Source organism: Oratosquilla oratoria, chromosome 4, assembly GCF_046742065.1.
Source record: "Oratosquilla oratoria isolate Oo_2021 chromosome 4, ASM4674206v1, whole genome shotgun sequence".
Lineage (NCBI taxonomy): Eukaryota > Metazoa > Arthropoda > Malacostraca > Stomatopoda > Squillidae > Oratosquilla > Oratosquilla oratoria.
The window spans coordinates 18,072,759-18,095,371 of NC_134780.1; the positions used below are offsets into that span (position 1 = coordinate 18,072,759).

General features: G+C 38.6%; 1 protein-coding gene across 2 annotated transcripts in view; it reads left to right on the forward strand.

Annotated features, from left to right (window-relative positions):
* pyd3 (beta-ureidopropionase pyd3) overlaps positions 1-22,613 on the forward strand; it is a 79,414-nt gene that overhangs the window by 29,631 nt on the left and 27,170 nt on the right. The window contains exons 2-7 of one of the 2 annotated variants that reach the window (XM_076183517.1): positions 8,367-8,471; positions 11,364-11,569; positions 12,392-12,486; positions 15,902-16,108; positions 20,104-20,228; positions 21,721-21,913. In XM_076183517.1, coding sequence (XP_076039632.1) covers positions 8,367-8,471; positions 11,364-11,569; positions 12,392-12,486; positions 15,902-16,108; positions 20,104-20,228; positions 21,721-21,913 — 931 coding nt within the window. The remainder of the gene's footprint in view (positions 1-8,366; positions 8,472-11,363; positions 11,570-12,391; positions 12,487-15,901; positions 16,109-20,103; positions 20,229-21,720; positions 21,914-22,613) is intronic. The other variant, XM_076183518.1, reaches the window with a different exon arrangement.

Consider the following 22,613-nt stretch of genomic DNA (forward strand, 5'->3'; position numbering starts at 1 on the left):
AGTATTCATATTTTCATTTGTGTATTAAACCAGTTAGTTGAAAAGGTTTCCCGGTTATAAACGAACTGATGTTTCACAAAAATGCAACACGGAGTATTTACTCGCTACAACATTAAAAAAAAGAGACCGCGAACGTATACCTCGAATAGAATCGTATGGCATTGATAGGCATCTCAGGCGCGAAGAGCGACGCGCTCACTGGCGGAGCCGGCGTACTTTGCCACGGCGTCTCGTCGTAGACGCCTTGATTGGGCGTGCCTTGGCAACCCAATGAACCTGCCGGTCGTTTTGTACCCGAGGATCCTGTCGACTGCGGGAGATCTTGAGCGTGACAGTGACTGTGTGCCTGCGAGTTGGCGGGGAGGCCCCGAAGAAGACCGTTCTGCAAAAGCAACAAAGAGAACAATATGAACATACAATGCTGCGATATACTCCATGATAATATATTTTCACTTCCAAAGTTTACAGTCCCCGAATTAACAGATAATGTTTCTCAATTGATACTCGTACTTATTTGTATCCATGAAGTGCGCGTCGTGGTTCAGTATCAAGTTCCATTTAGCACACTAAGGTTCTTACGTCAAGGCACGATAGAATGTGTCACACACACGCACACACAAACACTAAACTCACCTTCCTGGCAATGATGTTGGGCAGTTGTTAACTTAAATTGAGTATGTAGGTGAGGAAGGTTGGGGCGGGAGCTGTGATGGGATCTTAGGCTAACTTGGCTGGCTTGGGAATGGGTGAGCTCAATTACCTGGGATAGTCCTATACTTAAACTGTCTACCATCTTCGATGGAGAAACTAACCAAATTCCATAAATATTTTTATGCGTACGTATTTAGCAAGTCCAACTTGCCTATTCGTGGTTAGTACAGAGAAACAAAAAGCATTATATACAGATAAATTGTATGCAAGGTCCCATCAAAATTGGACACTGAAAGGGACTCCTTGGTTGCTCGAGCATTGAAGAGAGGTGGCGTTCCGTGGGTTTCTCGAACTCTAACAGGGAGAAATGCTTTGTGGGCTCCTCTAAATTCCTGTGGTGTACTTGATGGCCTTTTATTGGCATAAAATCGACAGGACGGGAGGACGGTTTAGTGTTGTAGTTCTTTGTTCAAGATGGGTCGAGTCCGATCAATGTTTACTGCTTCGCTAATCAAAAGTTTGTGGTATGTTGATTTTCTTTCTATTAAATATATTTGTATTGAAAAGTTCCTGAGCAGAGGGGAGATACTGATGTTCCTTGTAAAAACGGTTGTGTGCCCCTTGCGAAAGGTGGTAGGTCATGCATCGCCCATATGTAAGGTTCTTCAGGTGAAGATTGATTTATTGGGGGTAGAATTTATAAAACTAATGACACTTCACAATATACAGCATGTTCGTGAACTTCATCAAGAAACCGTAAGAATGCATCATCCAATGGTAAACAAACCTACAATATTCTATTGTATAATGCAAAATTCTTGTTTTGAAAACTGTGGTAAATCAAGTCACACTTTTCAGTCAACCGAACACGGATATTCCGTCCTTTTCCCCTGTACGAATGTGTGAGCTTCATTTTCAATTATCAGGCTTTGGAAGCTCATTTGACGTATACCTACCCTGCTCTCTTCCTGCCTCGCACTGGTTGATTACAACCAAGTTGATGACAGGTTACCTAGATTTCTATAGTACAGACTCGTATGACTGCTCTCTCTCTCTCTCTCTCTCTCTCTCTCTCTCTCCCCTCTCTCTTCCCTCTCTCTTCCCTCTCTCTCCCCTCTCTCTTCCCTCTCTCTCCCCTCTCTCTTCCCTCTCTCTCTCCCCCTCCCTCTCTCTCTCCCCCTCCCCCTCTCTCTCCTCTCCCCTCTCTCTCCTCTCCCCTCTCTCTCCTCTCCCCTCTCTCTCCTCTCCCCTCTCTCTCCTCTCCCCTCTCTCTCCTCTCTACCCTCTCTCCTCTCTCTCTCCCCTCTACCCTCGCTCTCCCCTCTCCCTCCCCTCTTTCTCCACCGTCTCTCTCTCTCTCTCTCTCTCTCTCTCTCTCTCTCTCTCTCTCTCTCTCTCTCTCTCTCTCTCTCTCTCTCTCTCTCTCTCTCTCTCTTTCCCCCGAACTCTCTATTGTCTTGAAGGTTTTGGGATATTGAATATCGTGATGTCTGCTTAGTTCTCTGGATATCGCACTTGAAATTAAATCTATAACTTTACCTTACACTTGTATCTTCCTCGGCGTGTGAGATTCAACACCATGGTGTTGAATCTCGTGTTGGACTCATGATCGAATGTTATTGATATCAAAGATAGCTCGTAGCTCGTATTGTCTGATAGTTGGATTATTTCCAGAGATGGGAGCGATTCGAAAAAAAGTCCGTTTAACGATTACCGATTCGTCAGCTCGTCAAGTCGGATTCGGTTATCCGATTCGATTAATCCTATTCGATAAATTTTTTTTAAAAGCGATTTGATATTTTTAAACTTCAACATTTTAAAGCGTTTTTCAATGTTTCTAAAGGTTATTTAAGTGTTTTTACCCTGAATAAGCAATTTCGAATACAAAGAGAAATCAAGCTTTTAAGATAAATAATAGAATATAACCAACAGCTAAACAATACAGTACATATTACACAAAATACACACAGTAATACTAATATATTCTCTAGGGGAAAAATAGGGTCAACTAACAAAGACGGCCTGAACCTGGATTAATCTCAAATCCCATTAAAATTTCGGCAAATGCAAATCCGATTAATCGAATAAGGTAATCGGACTTCCGAATCGGACCGCCCATCTCTAATAATTTCATGACCTCACATACGCGCGTGGGTGTAAGAGCTTATAGACTGGGCCCTCATGGCCGGGGTGGGGAGGGGCATATGCCCTGTATTGTAGATTCAGTAAAGGTGGTAAAGAAACGATGGAGTGTTCACTTGTTCACAACTTTTAATTTCACAGGGAAAATAACAATGCGTCTCACACTCTCTCACTCGTAAGTTACTCGAATGCCCGCTCGTCTCTGTCTGACTGCGTGACGCTATTTCACGCTGTTCGCGTGCCCAAGGCAGTTGCTAATTTTAATTTTCCACAATTATTCCTTGTACACAGAAATTTACATTCATTCATATTTCAGTTATACAATAATTCAAATTTTGATCATATTAATTATCTATCTTATTTATTCAATTTTAGCATTACAAAATAATTGATAATTATGTAAACAGAATGGCAATTTGATTGTTCTAGAAGATTCACACTCGCTACACGCATGCACGTATATACACACTCACTTCCAACTACTCATTTACTTGTATCTCCTACATGTATACAAAGTGCTACAATCTATAAACGCTCGGCCAGCTATCTGGCGCTGACCCCAGCGACGTATAATGCAATGTACATGAAAGATATATTGAAATAGAACATGCAGGCATATAGAACGTTATATATGTACATGGTATAAAATCAAATACTGGAAAGGACGGTAGTGGAGAACATTTTGGCAGCTAAAGGTTTGCAAGTTCAAGAAGTATGACAGCTGCGAAGATTATATGGGGACTTTGAATGGGAAAGGGACGGAGGAAGGGGTTCTGTGGGGGTCGGAGGTTCATTGTCACAGTCTACACCTCGAGAGAAAAGCTTAAGGGTGTCCAGGTGCATGATGGATTTCGTGTCTGAATTCAAGTGTTTTACTTTGACTTTGTAGGTTCTAGTGCGAGGACACGGAAGGGACCAAGGAATTTTGGTGAAAGATTGGAAGATGGAGAATGGTCCTGGGCATAGACGATGTCACCTATTGCAATGTTAGATTGTCTCGCATTTTTATTGTGAAAACGGGCCATCTCGTCTTTGGCGAGAGAAAGATATTTGAGTAATTCTCTTGAAGAGAGAGCTGAAATTTGAAAGTGAAACCTTTACAAAATCATCAAGGTTGTAAATGGGACCTATTTCTGAAGCAAGAAGGTCATATGGGAGTCGCTTGTCGGAAGCGAAAATGACAAAGTGAGGCGACTCTGATATGGATCTATTGATGGCACTGTTAAGGCAAGACTGAATCATAGGGACATGGTGATCATAGGGACATGGTGATCCCAGGAGAGATGGAGGTCAGAAGCGAGGTGTCGGAGAACATTGAGAATCTTTCTGTTTTGGCGTTCGACAAGGCCATTTGAACTGGGGTGGTACGCAACGATATTACATCTCGTTATTTGAAAGGATTTGCAAATATTGGAAAGAATCTCATTGTTGAATTCCGTGCCATTGTCAGAGAGAAGAACTTTGCAATTGTTGTCGCAGTCTTATCGGGAATAGGTTCAAGGATACAGAATCTGGAAAAATGGTCCATACACACAAACAGGTACTTATTTCCACTAGAAGTGAGTGGTAACTTGAGAAGGTCAATTGTAACCATATTAATGGGTTTGCTAGGGATTAGGTACTTCAAAATGGGAACTTTACATTCAATATGACCTTTATGGCTAACACAAGAATGATAGGCGTCATTGTAGGCATGGATATCCTTTCTCATCGTGTTCCAAAAGTACTGAAGTCTGGCCTGTTTTAAGCGTTTGTCTTTACCTGGATGTGCAGTAAGTGGAGAATCATGTAAAAGGAACAGAACTTCAGGTACTAAGTCAGAAGGAACTACGAGTTGTTGTACAAGTCTCTTTGGTTCATACTTGTTGGAAGGTGTGGTTTCGTGATAAAGAACGTCATCGACAAGTCTGAAGTGGTTCAAGGAGTTAGGAAAGTCTGTAAGATCTGATGTATCTCCTGACTCGAGAGAAAATATCACACGTTTCCACATTGGGTCGGATCTTTAAGCTGCATGTACACACGCATGAGTAAGAGTGACTGGCTGAGGGAGGGAATTAATAGCAGCAACATTTCTAGAAAGTGCGTCTGCAACATGGTTTACCGATCCACGCACATATGAGAAGGTGGGATTGAATTCTTGAATGATCAAGAACCAGCGAGCAAGTTTCCTGGACAAGTTCTTGCCTTTGAAAAGTTGAAGTGCCTGGTGGTCTGTATGGACTGTAACAGGATAGCCTAGTATGATTTCCTTAATGTCGAAGAGCATATACGACAGCAAGAGCTTCAATTTCTGTGACAGAATAGTTACGTTCAGCTTTGTTAAGGAGTCTGCAGGCAAAGGCAATAAGGCGAAGGTGTGTGTTTTGTTCTTATGTTCCTTCTGTCTTCACAAGACTTATGCATACTGTTCTTGATGACTTACTTGGTGATAATGTCTTTATGTATCTGGATGACATCACAATAGCTTCCAAATCATTACCCGACCACATTCACACCCTTCAACAAGTCTTTTCTTGTCTTGCTGATGCCAACCTAAAACTCAAATTAACCAAATGCTCCTTTCTTAAGAAAGAAATTAATTTTCTTGGACACGTCCTAACTTCCAATGGCATTCTTATATTTCCTGATGAAGTCAAAACTGTTGCTGACTTCCCTCGTCCAACGGACCTTGAACACCTTCGCTCCTTCCTTGGTCTTTCAGGATATTACCGAAGGTACATCCGCTATTATTCTAAAATTGCAGTAGAATCGGCAGAAGCTTGGAATTGCACGTAGAATCTTCCGAGGGTGCCTAGGCTTGCACATTTGAAAGCGCGTAATTAGTTCGTATTTCGTATCTCACTGTGGCCACCATTTATTGTAGATTCAGTAAAGGTGGTAAAGAAACGATGGAGTATTCACTTGTTCACAACTTCTAATTCCACAGGGAAAATAACAATGCGTCTCACACTCTCTCACTCGTAAGTTACTCGAATGCCCGCTCGTCTCTGACTGCGTTACGCTATTTCACGCTGTTCGCGTGCTCAAGGCAGTTGCTAATTTTAATTTTCCACAATTGCTCCTTGTACACAGAAATTTACATTCATTCATATTTCAGTTATGCAATATTTTAAATTTTGATATTAATAATCTATCTCATTTATTCAACATTCGCATTACAAAATAATTGATAATTATGTAAACAGAATGGCAATTTAATTGTTCTAGAAGATTCACGCTCGCTACACGCATGCACGTATATACAGTACATACTCACTTCCAACTACTCATTTACTTGTATCTCCTACATGTATACAAAGTGCTACAATCTATACCTGGGGCGGCACATTTAGAGGGGCGGTAATTCTAGCCTGGACATGCCTCTCACAAGGCTGACAAAATAATTATAATAAAAAAGGTCAAAAGAGCCCTGAATATATTATCATAATATACGAATTTTTCGTTAGAATCAACAGGATATGAAATATTTTTCCTTTATGGTTTCTGCAATAGAGACATTAGATAAAAAAAAAAAAAGTTAAAATGTTTATTTCGCAAACAGCTGTACTAGGTATATTAGGTAGCAAGACGCGCGCACAGCACACACACACCGGTCGAAGTGAAACTCCAGGAAAACTTCAAATTTTGCCGATCTCAACGACGAGGGAGTACCTTTGTTGTATTAGTAGGGAAGGGGAAAGCTCGTGGTGTAGTGGGAAGGTGAAGAAAAAGGAGAGAGGGATTGCTGAGGAAAATGGAAAGAAATGAGGAGACGACGCAGGTGAAGTCGAAAATATCAGTAAAGGCACTAAAATTAGAAATATAGATAACAACACAATAGAAAGTGGAGATAATAATTTCCATGGATTTAATGAGAAAGGGGATGCCAACCTCCCTCGATTAGCAAGTCTAGAGGAAAACTAGAGAAATTGAACGAACACTGGGAGGTTAGTTTCAGCCAACTTACACGGATTACACAAAAAGTTGATAAATTGGAAGAACTAAAGAATGAGAACCAAAACCTAACTAAAATAGAAGAATTAAAAAGACAGTTAAAAGAAGTAAAAGATGAGAATGAGGAATTAAAGAATAATAAAGAGAATAAAGAGTCCATAGCAAAAGAGGTACAGGGTTGGAGAAAAGTCCAAGAGAACAACAAAATTGAATTTAGAGATATAGTGACAACAGATGAAAGAACAAACTAAGGACACAGTTATTGAAGTGATGAGAGAGAAGGAGAATATACCGGTAGTAAGAGACTTAGCGGACAAAAAGAAACGTATAATTATATTAGGGATGGAAGAGAAGCATAATCCAAATAGGACTACAAAAGTAAAAGAGGAGAAGGAAAAGGTAAACAAGATATTAGAAGTAGTTCAAGTGGATGAACAAGAAACAGGGAAAGAAATTGAAGAAATATATAGAATAGGGAAATAAAATACAGATAAGACCAGACCAATTAAAGTTAAATTCAGGTCACAAATGACAGCAGAGAATATCTTACCAATAATTATAGCAAAAAGTGATCAGTATAAACAGGTATGGATAAAAAGAGAAATGAATAAAGAGGAAAGAGGATAAAAAAACCAAAGGAGTAGAACCTAAAGAAAAAAAAAAAACAGTCAGAAGAGAAATTCTATTGGAGAGTAGTCAATATGAAAGTGAGGAAATGGTTCATAGCAGAGAAAAACGGAAGGGAAACGGAAAACACGATGGAAGTAGCAGAAAATTAAAAGTGTCTTTCACAAATATAGATGGCTTAATAACAGGCTTGAATTAACTGAATGATTACCTGAGGGAAAGAGAACCAGACATAATGGGAATTGTAGAGACAAAATTGATAGGTCCACTACCACCCAACAGTGTAGGACATAGTGCATATAATTATTGGAATAGAAACAGAGGTAAAACAAGGTGGTGGAGTTATGTTCCTGACTAAGAAGGTTTCTTTTCATGTCCCCTTGTATTTCTCTTATCCCAATTTAGTAAGTCTTCTCTAGCATGGACTTGCGTGCCTTTCATGATTCTGTAAATGGTCAAAAGGTTGCCTCTTTTTCTTTGTTCCAAAGTTGGTAATTTCAATTTAGCCACTCTCTCCTCATAACCTCATATAACAGGTTTGAAATCGTTGGGGCCATTTTCGTAGTTGCTCTCTGGATTCTTTTAATTTTCTTTATATTATTTTTGGTACTGGGTGACCATAGTGTTGCAGCATACTCTAGTCTAGACCTTATTAGTGTGACTATTGTTTTTTTAACCATTTCTTAGTCTAAATAGGCAAAAACCACCTTTATTGATCTTAGCAAGTTGTAAGATTCTCCAACAATTTTGTTTATATGTTTCAGGGGACATGTCATTTGAGATAATTATTCCCAGGTCTTTTTCAGATCCCACTTTCTATACTTCCTTTGCTCTAATTTCATGTTATCCTGATATATATATTTTTTTTCTCCGAAACTCCATTATGCTACATTTCTTAATGTTGAAATCTACTTCCCATTGATGTATGTTATGGAAAACATTCACTCTTGTTTAGCTGTGGTTAAATAACTCTTCAAATTGTCTCCTGATGTATTTGTAAATCTTCCTTCCAGGACCCTCCCCATACCATCTGAAGCACAGAAACTTGGGGAGACTCATAACTTTGAAATATTTGGGTATGCCATACATGCTGCTAAAGAACAACTTACTCAGCCTAGGTAAGTATTTGTATCCTTTATCTTACTCTCTCCTCATATCTCTCAATTTCTGTCTTTCCCTCTCTCTGTCTCTCTCTCTGTGTCTTTCTGTTCATTTCTGTATTTCTCTTTCTCTGTTTTCCTTTTGGATTGAGAAACCATACTTACATAGGACCTACTTCATCCTCTTACAGCTTTCATAAGAGCTAAAATAACAGTCAATTTATCTTCTGTTCACAACCATTTTCCACTCACACCTGTCTCTTGGCCTCCCCTTCCCGGCTTAACAGACATTTCCTTTTTACCCAAGGCCCCCTTCATCTCTCCCATCCATTTTTTTCTGTTTTCCCCTTAAGATCACTCCACCTCTGCCTTCCACACTCATTCTTGCTGGTCTTTTATTGTTCATTCCTTCTGTATGCCCAAACCATCCTAATATTCTTTGATTAGTCTCACTCACCAGCTCTTTTCCACCCCAATTCTTCTCGCCTAATTTTTTACTCTATCCGTCATCATAATCCCCATTTCACTTCAAACTTGCTTAAATTTTTCTTTTCTTCCTCCCTTACATCCCAAGTCCTTACCCCATACTGTCGTAGGCACAATCACCCCTTCAGATATTCCTTTTTCATCCATCTGTAGATAATTATGTCTTATGGTACTTCATTCTCTCAAGATATTTTCTTGCTTCCCTCACTCAGTAAGTTACCTGCACCCCCCATTCCTCTATTCCCTACTTGATGTGACCTTGAATACTTAAAACTACTCACCTTTTATAGCCTCTCACCCCATGTACTTCTCATCATCTTACCCTTACCCACATTTACTTTTAACATTTTCCTATCACTATCCAAGTTAATAGTGGGTGGTAATGTCTTTGTAGAAGCCTCAGCTCAGGCAGAAATAATGAATGAAAGTTTCCAATTGGTCTTCACAAAAGGGAGCTTTTTTTTTTTTTTGAGGAAAGTGAGGGGAGCAAAATATCAGGTTTAGAAGTTGTAAATGTAGAAGTGAAGGAAGTGGTCAATCTCCTGGGATCGTTGGATGTGACAAAAGTTCAGGACCTGACAGGATTTCAAACTGGATACATAAAGAATGTAGAGAACAATTAGTTGACAAGATTCAGTCTTATTACATGTTCATTGAAAGAGGCATTGTACTTGATTGGAAAAGGGCAAATGTGGTGCCAATTCACAAAGGTGGAAAGGAGGAGACACCACAAAATTATAGGCTAGTATCACTAACCAGCACAAGTGAAATTATGTGAAAGGAATGTGAAAGATCGACAGACAATTAGTTTGGTTTCAGATCTGCAAGGCTGTGTGTGTCAAAAATTTTAAACCTTTACTTGAGTGATTGATGTATTTACCGAGTTGTATTTTGCAGGAGTATGTAGTATGTGACCTGCAGTTGTATCTTTCCGCATCCAGTTCTTTCTTAAAATCATATATAGATTGTGCCTACAACAGTATGTGCTGCAAGAGAGGGGTGGATGGACTGTGAATACTTTGACCTAGAGAAAGCATTTGATAAAGTATCTCACAGGAAATAGATTTGATTTGGAAGTGGGTAGAAACAACTTCAACCATGTAGTTAATGAATGGAATAAACTTCCTGCAGAGGCAGTGCAGTGTAGTTCAATTTGAAGTGTTAAGATTTTTTAGATAAACATTTAAGCAAGATGCTGTAATGCCTGCTATTTATTTTATATTATTTCTTTATTTATTATTTGTCTGTTTATTATTTCCTTGATTATCATTTATTATTATTTATCTGTCAATTTATTAAAATTTACTATTTACCTGTTTGTTTATTATTTAACTTTACCTATTTATTTACTGCACTTATTTTATTTGTTATTATTTATATTATTATAATTTTTATTTGTTTATTGATTGATATATCATCATCATCATCATCATCATCATCATCATCATCATCATCATCATCATCATCATCATCATCATCATCATCATCATCATCATCATCATCATCATCATCATCATCATCATCATCATCATCATCATCATCATCATCATCATCATCATCATCATCATCATCATCATCATCAATCATCATCATCAATCATCATCATCATCAATCATCATCAATCATCATCAATCATCATCATCAATCATCAATCATCATCAATCATACCTAGTTATGGACCATAAGGTCTCCTGTCAACATGCTCCTCCTTTGTAATCCTTTGTAATATGTGGAAATTGGAGCACATCAGAGGACTGAAATTATGTAAAAGGGATGTGAAAGATTGATGGACCAAATATCTTGAAAAGATGAACATTCTGACATAGTCTGACTTCAGATCTGAAAGGTTGCGTCAAACCTTTACTCAAGTGACTGATGTGCTGCAAGAGAGAGAGGGTGGGGGGGACTATGTGTACCTTGACCTAGAGAAGGCATTTGATAAAGTACCTCACAGTCGATTTATGTGGAAATTGGAGCACATTGGAGGACTGAGAGGCACACTATTTTTTGAAGGAAAGATACATGAGGACAGTAGTAAAGGATAAGATGTCAAGATGGAGAGCAGTAATGTGCAGAGTTCCACAAGATTCAGTGCTTACACCAATAATGTTCCTTGTCTATGTCAATGACATGATGAAAAGAACAACAGGCTAGGTATGATAAATTGAAGAGCTGGGAGATTGCTCAGTAGTTAGGTGGGGATGGAAAGAATGCTCATAGTTGATACAGAGATCTTGGGCCTGGTTGTGGTTGTGGTATTGATCAGTTTTGAAGGTAGATAATGGAGAGATGATTCTCTCCAAAGCCCTTTGTGAAGGACTGTCAGTAGTAGTTTTATGTGTAAATTAGCTATTTACAAACAGGATTTTGTAGGGATCATTTAGGTACAAGTAAGTATATTTCATGTTATTTTCATTTCCACAGGCAGGTACGAGTGGGGCTGGTGCAAAATGCTATTGCTCTAGAGACATCTGCTCCAGTGAGTGACCAACGATCAGCTCTACATTCGCGCATTGGACAGATAGCAGAGGCAGCAGCACACTGTGGTGTCAACATTCTCTGCTTCCAGGAGGCTTGGAGTATGCATTTGGGATCAAGTGCTGTTGGAGATTTGGAGATGGATAAAGGAGGTTTGAAGTTTGGGGAGGAGAGGTTTAGAATTTTATCTGGGAAAGTCAATAGAAAACAGAGCTAGTTATTTTTCAAAAACTTGTTAGAATAGTGGGATTACAATGATAGAACATTAAGTAGAGATTGAATTAATTCCTTTGAGAAAAATGTGTGTTTATTTGCCTTTTTGTAATATACTAATATTTTATGTATATTTTGTATGAAGTGGTGGGGGTAAACCAGCTTCTGCTGTTGACTCCTGTTTGGAAAAGATGTGTCACACTGCATTCTCTTTGACCCAAGTAACATTTGGAATAAAGTGCTGTTGGATATTTAGAGATGGATAAAGGAGTTTTGAAGTTTGAGGAGGAGGATATGTTTAGAAGTTAAACTGGGAAATTCAGTAGAAAATTGTGAGCTAGTTATTTTTCCAAAGACTTTAGAACAGTGGGATTACAATGATAGAGCAATGAGTAGAGATTGAATTAATTCCTGTGAGAAATGTATGTTCCTCATGTAAATCATAGCCAGTTTAGTTTCAGGTTGAATGACAGAATTTGGATCTATTACCATTTGTATGGAATTTGGATCTTTTACCATTTGTATGATATATTCATTATTTAATTTTGTACATGAACTGGTGGGGGTAAACCAGCTTCTGCTGTTGACTCCTGTTTGGAAGAGCCATGTCACACTGCAATGCCTTTGACCCAAGTAGCATGATGGAAGACAGGGCAATCCTTTATCCCAGAGGTGATGAGGTGGAAGAGATGAATGGGTTGAATAGGTGATTGGTAATGACTTTAATTCCTTATGCATACATTTTGTTTCCAAATTTTCAGCAATGCCATTTGCCTTCTGTACAAGGGAAAAGCAGCCGTGGTGTGAGTTTGCAGAAAATGCTGAGACTGGCCCAACAACTCAGTTTTGTCAGGAAGTAGGTGCCATAGATTTTCAGTTAATAATGCAGAGCATATCAATTATATGTATCCTAGATAGAAACCCAAAAATAATGTTATCAGAGTGGTGCATAATCTTTTTCCTATATGTATTAGAAATTGAAAGAGGCAAAAAAATTAAGTATAATAACATAAGAGACCCACAGAACACCAATACTAAAAGAACCAGAGAAAAAATATATAAATTCAAAACCAGATGTAGATAAAAGGAAAGCCTCCTGACACCCTTTTTCAATCAATATTGTAGTCTCCTATAGTGGTTTTCAAGCTTTTTTCTTAATTTCTCATTGTATTGTTTGGGTTCACCCCCTTCACAGATGGAGAGATCATATACATTTTAATGAAATAGTATGGCAGTAGTCACAATAGAAAAATGTCTATTCTTTAGGATGTTATTCTTGGCTGCAAGTCCATATGACAAAACAGTTCTATGTGAGCTTAATAGCAAGAGAGTATGGGTAACAAGTGATTCCTCCAGTGTAGCCAGTTAAATTGGTGAGATTTGAGATGCCAAAAAGCTCATATAGTATTAAACATTGGATTTGTTTTCCTGACAAAATTGTGGTGGAGAGGGTCACCAGTGTGGTATAGAGTTGCCCATGTGGTTAAGTAAAACACTGTTTGTTGAGATATCCACAGAGTTTATTTCTTGGTCTGCACACTACTAGAGTTGGATGCCTACTGCCCTCAGGCGTAAGCCTGGGGCCTGGCATAGGGCAAGGGTATGACATGCTAACACACTTCTGGCACTGTTGTCAGGTGGAACTTGTAGGTAAAAAATATAGATAGGTATATATATGTATAATATAAAGACATAATAAGATAAGGGAAACACTTACATATAAATGAACTTGCATGCAAAATGATTAGAGGTAGTGTTATACAAAATACATGAATGCTTATGAAATATAGATATGGCAACAGCACCAAAGCTGAGTGTGTATATGGGGCACTACTAAACTATGTAGGTCTAATAACGCATGTATAATGATTATGTAATAACTACATAGACTACACACAGACTACATACATAAAACAATTACTATATAGGGATTAAGTACTAAACATACTACATATGGAATAATTACTACTTGTATTATAAAGAGAAGAATGACTACTATAACACATATACTAACTATAAGTAAAGAGAAGAATTACTGCATACAGTGGATGGATCAAGTAGATACCGGTTCTTACAATCTATAATTAGGGATTGAGCAATCAAGAAATCTGATCCAAGGATAGGGCATATGATATCAGCAAGAACATGGAAAAGAACATCTGATATGTTGAATTCCAAGTTCCACATCTACTTAGCCATATGTATGTGTGCGTGTCCCTGAAGCATTGGTAAGAGGAACTATAGTCTGTCTGAGATGAGGGGTCAATTGCAAGTCATAAGGTAGTAGTGACACTTGTGAACCGGTATTGATGTGGTATTCATAGTTCTTGCAACCTACTGAGGCACTTATAACAAATGGCAGTCTGTGAGTTGTAAGAGATACTTCTACAGACTATCCATTGAGTTTTCCAGCATCCTAGGTACAGGGCCTGGAGATGAGGGACGTGAGATATTACTATAAGTGGAAGACAACATACACCATCCTTTATAAGACCTTGCTTTACTGCTGTAGATGGGATGGTAGCAGCATACTTGTTGCCATTGACTGTCATAAAACTGTGTTAACCCAATGGAAGAGTTAGTGGAAGCAGAAACACCTGTGCACTATCGCTATGCAGGGCCCCTGATGCAGCCCTACTCACTGATGACACACTGGTGCCCTTATTTCTGTGGCCATGAGCCATCAATGTCTCAATGACACAGGCCAGTTCATCCAGAGAACCACCATGTGTTAGAAGAGGTCTAATAATACTTGGCACTGCTCGTAGAAATTTCAGGCATACGAAATTGCCCTCAACTCGAAGTTGTTTACCAATATTATGCAGTTCACATAAGAATGTTGTTGGCTTGTCACACATATTATTCTGATGTACCAGGGCATTGAACAGTTCTGGTGGGGATTGGATAAGAATGTTGATGAGGACTTTCTTTAAGCATTCGTAGTAGCCACAGTTAACAACATCATCATCAATCTGGTGAAGGGGACAGTGATGTGGGCTAAGGTGAATAGCACTTCTAGCAATGAAAAATATTTTGCTGGTGACGCTTCGTTGAACTGTGGAGGGCGAATAGCGATGGCAGCTGTAACAGGGAATGAAGTTGTAGACGCTGGATGCAAGGGCATGGTACAGTACTAGAAGAGGCTGGTGTCGGTGAAGTGGGCATGGTGACTGGCTGCTGCGTAGGGGCTGGTAGCTTATGTGTAGGAGCTGGCTGCATAGGCATAGGGTCAGTCATTGCATAGTTATCAGACATGGTTCTTGGAGAGTTAGGTAGGCATCCAGTTGTATATAGATCTATGCACTGTAAGGTGTCAATGATATCGCGCACTTCAAAGTCACTTAAAATATGAATTTGCTCGCACACTTTGAAGTCACATAGAATATGAATTTGCTTGCGCACATCGAAATCACTTGGAATGCATAGTTACTCACACGCGTCGAAGTTACTTGGAATGCAGTTTACTAAAATGTATGTACACTTAACCACATCAAAAAGGTCACTCTATTCACTCCAGGGTCACCAGTGTGGTGGAGAGGGTCATCAGTGTGGTGGAGAGAGTCACCAGTGTGGTTAAGTGAAACGCTGTTTGTTGAGATATCCACAGAGTTTATTTCTTGGTCTACATGCTACTAGAGTTGGATGCCTACTGCCCTCAGGCATAAGCCTGGGGCCTGGCATAGGGTAAGGGTATGACATACTGACGCACTTCTGGCACCCTGTTGCCAGGTGGAACTTGTAGGTAAAATAATATAGATAGGTATATGTATAACATAAAGACATAATAAGATAAGGGAAACACTTACATATAAACAAGGAACTTGCATGCAAACTGATAAAGGTAATGTTGTACAAAATACATGAATGCTTATGGAATATAGATATGGCAACAGCAAAGCTGAGTGTGTATATGGGGCACTACTAAACTATGTAGGTCTAATGACGCACATAGAGCGATTACGTTATGACTATGCAGACTACATACATAAAACAATTACTATATAGGGATTAAGTACTACACATACTAAAGGGGAATGATTACTACATATACTGTAAAGGGAAGAATGACTATACTATAGCACATTTACTAACTATATTATAAGTAAAGAGAAGAATTACTACAAAATATACTGTAATGGAGTAATACTCATCCTCCTAGTAATGAGAGAATAGTTAATCTTTTGTATTAATATTTACAGAATTCATTTCCAGTGGAATAACATGTATGGAATAAATGTCCTCCAGTAATAAGTTTTTATTCTTGGTTCTAGCTGGCCCGTAAGTATAACATGGTCATCATCTCGCCTATTCTGGAGCGTGATGAAGTTCATGGACAGACTCTGTGGAACACTGCTGTAGTGATCAGCAACAGTGGGGCAGTGCTTGGTAAATCCCGTAAGAACCACATTCCTCGTGTTGGAGACTTCAATGAATCTACTTATTATATGGAAGGTGATACAGGTCACAGGGTGTTCCAGGTAATTTCTGATTAATGAAATATGAGGTATTATCTGGATAGGCTTTCTTAGGGGAAGCCATAATGAAAAATATTTATTTCTTCAGTTTTGATTCATTTGAATGAAGTTAACATAATTTTGGATCTTATTTAGAAGACCATAGAGCTAGATAAAGCTCAAAACATCATGTTTACTTCAATTTGAATACATGAAATAGTGTGACCAAAGACTGGGCCTAAGATCCTCTGTCAACTTCAGCTTTATCTTTTTACACCTTTTCACACATGGAGAGCTAACAATAGTGACTGCTCCCCTCCTACTACTTTCAGCTAGTGACATACAGTCCTACACTAATACAACACAGACAGCAGTCCAAAGTTTCCTCCTGGAGAGATCTGTGGGAGGGCCCAAGGACCATTGTCCACTGCTGTAGGTCTGGGTTTTTCCATTTCACATAGTGAAACTCAAGGCAACAGCTATTATTATTATTGTAATGGAACCTCAAATCAGGAACATCTCACATCAAGAACAAATCTTTTAAGCAGATTACATCTTGGGTGACAATGTATCTTGTGATAAACTTGCAAGCAACAATGTGGGGTGACAGGTCAGGAGTATCAGTGGGAGAGCATAAGTTGGGTTGTAGTTGCTAAGTTATATAGAATGATATAATCCTGCAGCATACATTTTCAGTGACAATGCTATGTCTCATTTCAGAAATATTTTAAAAAGTAGATGGGATTGGAAATTGGAGGAGAAATAGGAAAAGATGAGGTACTACAAGTAGTTTTGAAGATGAACAGGTAAGGCATCTGGATTAGATGGGTGTCATGCAGAGTTTCTAAAGAAGGGAACTACAGAAATAGTGAAATGGCTGGAGAGGTTGTTTAATGTGTGTCATGGGGAAGAGTGCCTGTATAGTTCTGCTTTACAAGGGAAAAGAGGACAAATATGATTGTAGTAGTTTTAGAGGGATCAGTTTGTTGAGTGTAGTTGGGAAGGCATATGAGAGGGTTGATTAGGAGAAGAACAGAGGGAGCAATTGATGAGGATCAGTGCATGTTTAGGAAAGGTACTGGTTGTGTGGATCAGATTTTTGTGGTAAGGCAGATATGTCAGAAAGGTTTAGCAAAAGGTATGTTTTTTAGGCCTTTTCAGATTTGGAAAAGGCTTATGACAGGGTAGACAGGAGGGCACTATGGGAAGTATTACATATATAAGGGATTGGAGGAAAACTGTTGCAGTCAGTCAGGAGTTTTTATGGGAATAGTAGAGCCTGTGTTAGCATGGGAAATGGAAAGAGCAAGTGGTTTGAGGTAAAGGTGGGGCTGTGTCAGGAATGTGTCATTTTGACATGGCTATTCAATGTGTACATGGATGGGATGGTGTGAGAGGTAAATGCAAGGGTAATGGGCAGGGGACTGGAGATAGTTAAAGAAAATGGAGAAAAGTGGGAGGTGAGCTAGTTGTTTGCCTGAACTCTCACACACTACTACTCAATCTTATTATGCACAAGCACAGCTTATAAACATTATTGTAATCTACCTAGTCTCTTCATAGTTTTCTGCAGTCTTGGGCTCTGGCACTACTTTAATACTAATACCTACAACCATTTCCATCATAACTCCCTACTCCCCCCATCCTCTGCCCCTCCCATCCTTGCATCACAGTATCATCTATACAGTCATTCTTCACTCTCCCCTATCTCCTGTTTTCTTCCTTGCTCAACATACATTCCCTTCTTCCCTTCTTGCTCAATGTCCCTTAAGGGAGTGTCACATCGCTTTATAGAGTAGGTGAATTTTTTTTTCTTCAAATGTGTTTAATGAATATAGGTATAGATACCCTCAGGGTATTGTGTTCCTCTCATGTATATATAAGGCATAGTGAATATTTAATGAAGATATAGTGAGCTCTAGTGAAGCTCTAATTACTTAGTGGAAAATCCTTCCACATCATTCAGCTTGGTATGAAATGAAAGCTTAGAGTCTGGGGAACAAATCTTATTGAATACATTTTTTCAAACAAATACCTCTGATTTTTTTTTTTAATTTGTTTCTCTGAATAATTAAAAAATGCTGCAAAATTCAGGTTTCGTAAATAATTAAAAAAAAAATCAAATTTCTTTTATTTTTTGCTGTAGAAAATAAAGAGCATGATGTTTTCTTTCAAATGAAACAAAAATTACAAAAATCCAAATCCATAAAGAACAACTGAAGATATTACAATAGAAAGAACAAAAACATAAACGTTACAGGACAGAGATTTAAATTTTCACGACCATTTTTTGCTACCATTTGTTTGATTTTTGCGACGTATAGCAAATCTCCGATTTCCTATTCTTTGCTGATGAGGTGCAAGTAGTGTGGCATAGGTGGAGGTGGGCATGGCTAGTAAATGCTGGGTGCAGCTGTGCTGCTTTTCTCCTCTTTCTTTTCCCTTCTTGTTTCTATTTCAGGCACTCATGGGCCCTCTATATTCTGCCACTTCACTCTCATGTTTCTTGTTAATTTTTCCATGATCACAGCAACAATACAAAGCGAGGAATCAAAATTGTTGCATACGGTGAGAGCACCAGGAGTAACATCACCTTTGACCTTTTCAAGAGTACTGGTGCCTTGTCCACTGTCTTTGTGGGGTATGCTGGTGGGAGGAGTTGCCAAACATCTCCATAAACACACTTCTGTAGCAAAAAACGAAATAGCTATAGAAATGTTGACGCTATTTCAATATACAGAATGTTATTTATGCAGTGGGGTTGCCAGAGGTTGCCAATATTTGATCTATTTTATGCTGTATAAAAAAATATAAATTAAATACAGTTGTATAACTTTGTATGAGTGTTGCCACCATCATAGAAATTCTTTTGAAATGTTTACCTAAAATTCTCATGCACCAGAATTTTTCGAATGATTGCTGGTGACGCTCCCTTAAATCTGATGCTTTATATACTAGAACAGGGGTTCCCAAACTTTTCAGCTCGTCAACCCCCTAGTAAAGTTTAAGATTTTCTATAGACCCCCAAACTATCAATTCATGAATTATGTCAGTTTATTATTATTATTGGTGTTGTTATTGTTAATGCTAATAATATTATTATAGTTATTATCCTTATTATTATTGTTATTATTACTGTTATTATTTTTATTATTGTTATTATTATAATTCTAGTTATAGTGTTTTATCATCATTTTGATCCATTATAAAAGGGCTAAATGACAACATTCATGAAGGTGACGGCGTTCCAATAATGATACATACTTTCACGTATATATAAATGTAAGTGTTTTAGAATAAATATTTATATTATATATTCTTTATGATATTACTATAATATTCAAGCCAATAATGTTACACAAGCTCATCATCTTGATGTTCATTCATGATGTGGTCGTGTGTATGTGAGATTCTCCCTACATGCACAGAATGGGGAGGATTTTCGACTCAGAGTGAACTGACATGGTTTTTCTTTAAGTTTGGATATTGGTTGGTTGATTATTCTCTTTCAGTATGGGAAGAGAATAGGATCATTTCATGCTAACCATTTCATTTTAAAGACTGCCTTTTGACCCCATAGCAATCTATTGACCCCCTTTCAACCCCTTGGATGGTTTCATCGACCCCTTAGCAATCTACTGACCCCCTTTTGACCCCTTGGCTATTTGTCGACCCCTGGGGGTCAATATCGACCACTTTGGGAACCCCTGTTGTAGACAATGAACTAATATATAAGGCATCAGATTTTCAGAATTTAGAGTTGTAGATAAGAAGGGAAAACAAATGGGTGTTGGATAGGTTAAGAGTGGGTGCATACCTTGGCTGGCCACCTCCCTATAAGCCTTTTGGTGTATGTAGAATTGTGGATAATGATTATCACTTAAGAAGGTTTAGGTGAAGGAGATGGTACAATTGATTATTTTTACTTTTCTCAAATTTCTGTTTAATGAAATATTTGGAAATTTTACATTTTGATGGGTTGATTTTTTTGTATATTCAAGTAATTAATTTATTTACAGACTCAGTTTGGAAAAATTGCCATAAATATTTGCTATGGGCGTCATCATCCCCAGAATTGGATGATGTATGGTGTCAATGGAGCAGAAATTGTATTCAACCCCTCTGCAACTGTTGGGGACCTTAGGTATCAAACATACTTTAATCATCAGTAATTTTTATCATTTTATATAAGTAATGTTAACATTTGACATACCCATGAAAAGTGATTAAATTGAGTGAGCTGAGTGAGAAGAGAAGGGGAAGGAAATGAACATCAGGCAAAGCTGAGATATACAGAATGTGAGAGTGGGAGTAGATGTACAAAAATAGAGTCTGGGAAGAGGAGAATGAGTGGGAACAGAAGGAAAGGTTGGGAATGGTGGAATGAAGAGGGGAATGTAGTATTGGCTGAAAAGAAGCTTGCATATAAAGAATGACTGCAAAAAAAGAAACAAACATATGAAAGGTATCAGTTAAAGAGGCGTGCCAAGCAAAAAGTGGATAGTAGTTGTAGTAGGTATTTGGTAATTTTGAAATGAATGAAAAGATGATTTGGAACCAGGTGGGGGAGTGCTGGACCTGGGCTCCCTGCTTAGGGGAAAAACCCCAACCCCAAAGCAGCTAGCTTTAGTCCCCAGACCTTCTCACAGATCTTTCTGGGAAGAAACTTTGGACTTGTCTGTATTGTATTAGTGTGGGACTATTTCAGTGTCACTGGTTCAGAATAGTGGGAGGGGAGCAATCATCAGTTGTCAGGTGTAAGAAATATAGTTGACAAAAGATAGAGCTTGGGCCCAGTCCAGAGACCAAGTGTCAGATATCAGGGCTGCACCTCCTGATGGAGGTGAGAATTTGATGGGTTTTGCATGACCACCACAAGCAGGTACCTGTCATTAGGCCCTATGTTGAGAAGAAAGTTGTTAGTTAATGTGGACAAAATTGATGCAATGAGATGCACAAAGAATTATGATGGTAGCAGGCTGAATGTAAATGTAAAGGGTGAGAGGCTTGAGGAAGTGCAAAATTTTAAGTATTTGGGGTTGTATGAATGGAAGTGAATTATAAGAGTAAAGGAAGCAAGTAAATATCTGGGTGGAATGATTAGTGTTACAAAAAAGGTATTTGGGGGTAAATGTAAATGGTAAGTTATATTCATGGTGTTACATGGAATAGAGGCTGGGAAATATGTGATTCATGGGTGGATAGTGAGAAATGTGGAAATGAGGCACATAATTAATGAGAGTGGAAAGTGTTGTTGGATAGGGCTAATAAAGAGAGCTAATATGGTTTAGGCATATGGAAAGAGTAAGTCAAGTAAGACTAGTAAAAAAATTGGAAAGAAGTGGATGGAGTGAGAGAGGAATGGATGGGGTGAAGGGAGCCATGGATAGGCAAGGAATTTCTCTTGAGCAGGGAATTTAGTATTTTGTTAGCAATAACCAGCTCATTGTAGAGTATTAAATTCTTTCATAAATAGCCTGTTTATCCTAAAGATTTATATCACATTACACTATTTACTCACTCATTGGTTTGTTTTAATTAACTTTCATATTGGTATACATGTTATTGTGATTGGACAATTCTTGTTTGTTAAAAGTAATATACTTTAAATCATCCTATATATCTTCATTTTGCAGTGAACCCATGTGGAGCATTGAGGCACGCAATGCAGCCATTGCTAACAGCTACTTTACATGTGCAATCAATCGTGTAGGCACAGAGACCTTCCCCAATGATTTCACATCTGCAGATGGCAAGCCAGCCCATAAGGATTTTGGACACTTCTATGGATCATCATATGTGGCTGCTCCTGATGGCTGCAGGACTCCGGTAACTTTGTTTGTTTATATATATATATAAACCCCCGTCTGGGGTATTGGCTGTTTGTTATTGTGGCAAAGTAGCATGCAGTCGATACTTTAGGGTCTATATGGGGCGCCCCTACGGACCAGAGCCACACATCATTTTGTCTATGATAGAGGAAAGCTCTGTTCATAGAGAAATGATGACACTTTTATACTATGACTGTCCCTCCGTTATGCTGTCCCCCAACCCCTTGTTGCTGTCCTGTACCATTTCTCTGACTATTCTTTTTCTGTGGTGGGGGAAAAGAATGCTGCCACCAAGTATTCCCACTTGGATCGTAAGAGGCGAGAAGATAGGGATGGGGATTGGGACTAGGCATCCTTCTCCTTGTAGCCCCACAGGGCACATTCCTAAAAGTAAAAGCAAAGGCATAAGCAGATGCGGCACCAGGAATTTTTAGTTGGGGAGGCTAAGGGGGGGGCTGAGCAAATTTTTGGGGGGGCTAATAGTAACATAATAATACACATATATTATCCTCATTTCAGAAGGGGAGGGGGTTAATGGTAGGACTAGCACTGATGGCTGACAAATCTTTAGCCCTGGCAATTAAAAATTCCACTTAATAAAATTATTTCAATTAGTGTTTTAAATTTTCAATTTGCTCATTTCAGTTGGGGGGCTAATGGGGGCGCTGGCCACTTTTTTTCCCAAGCCCCCCCCCTGG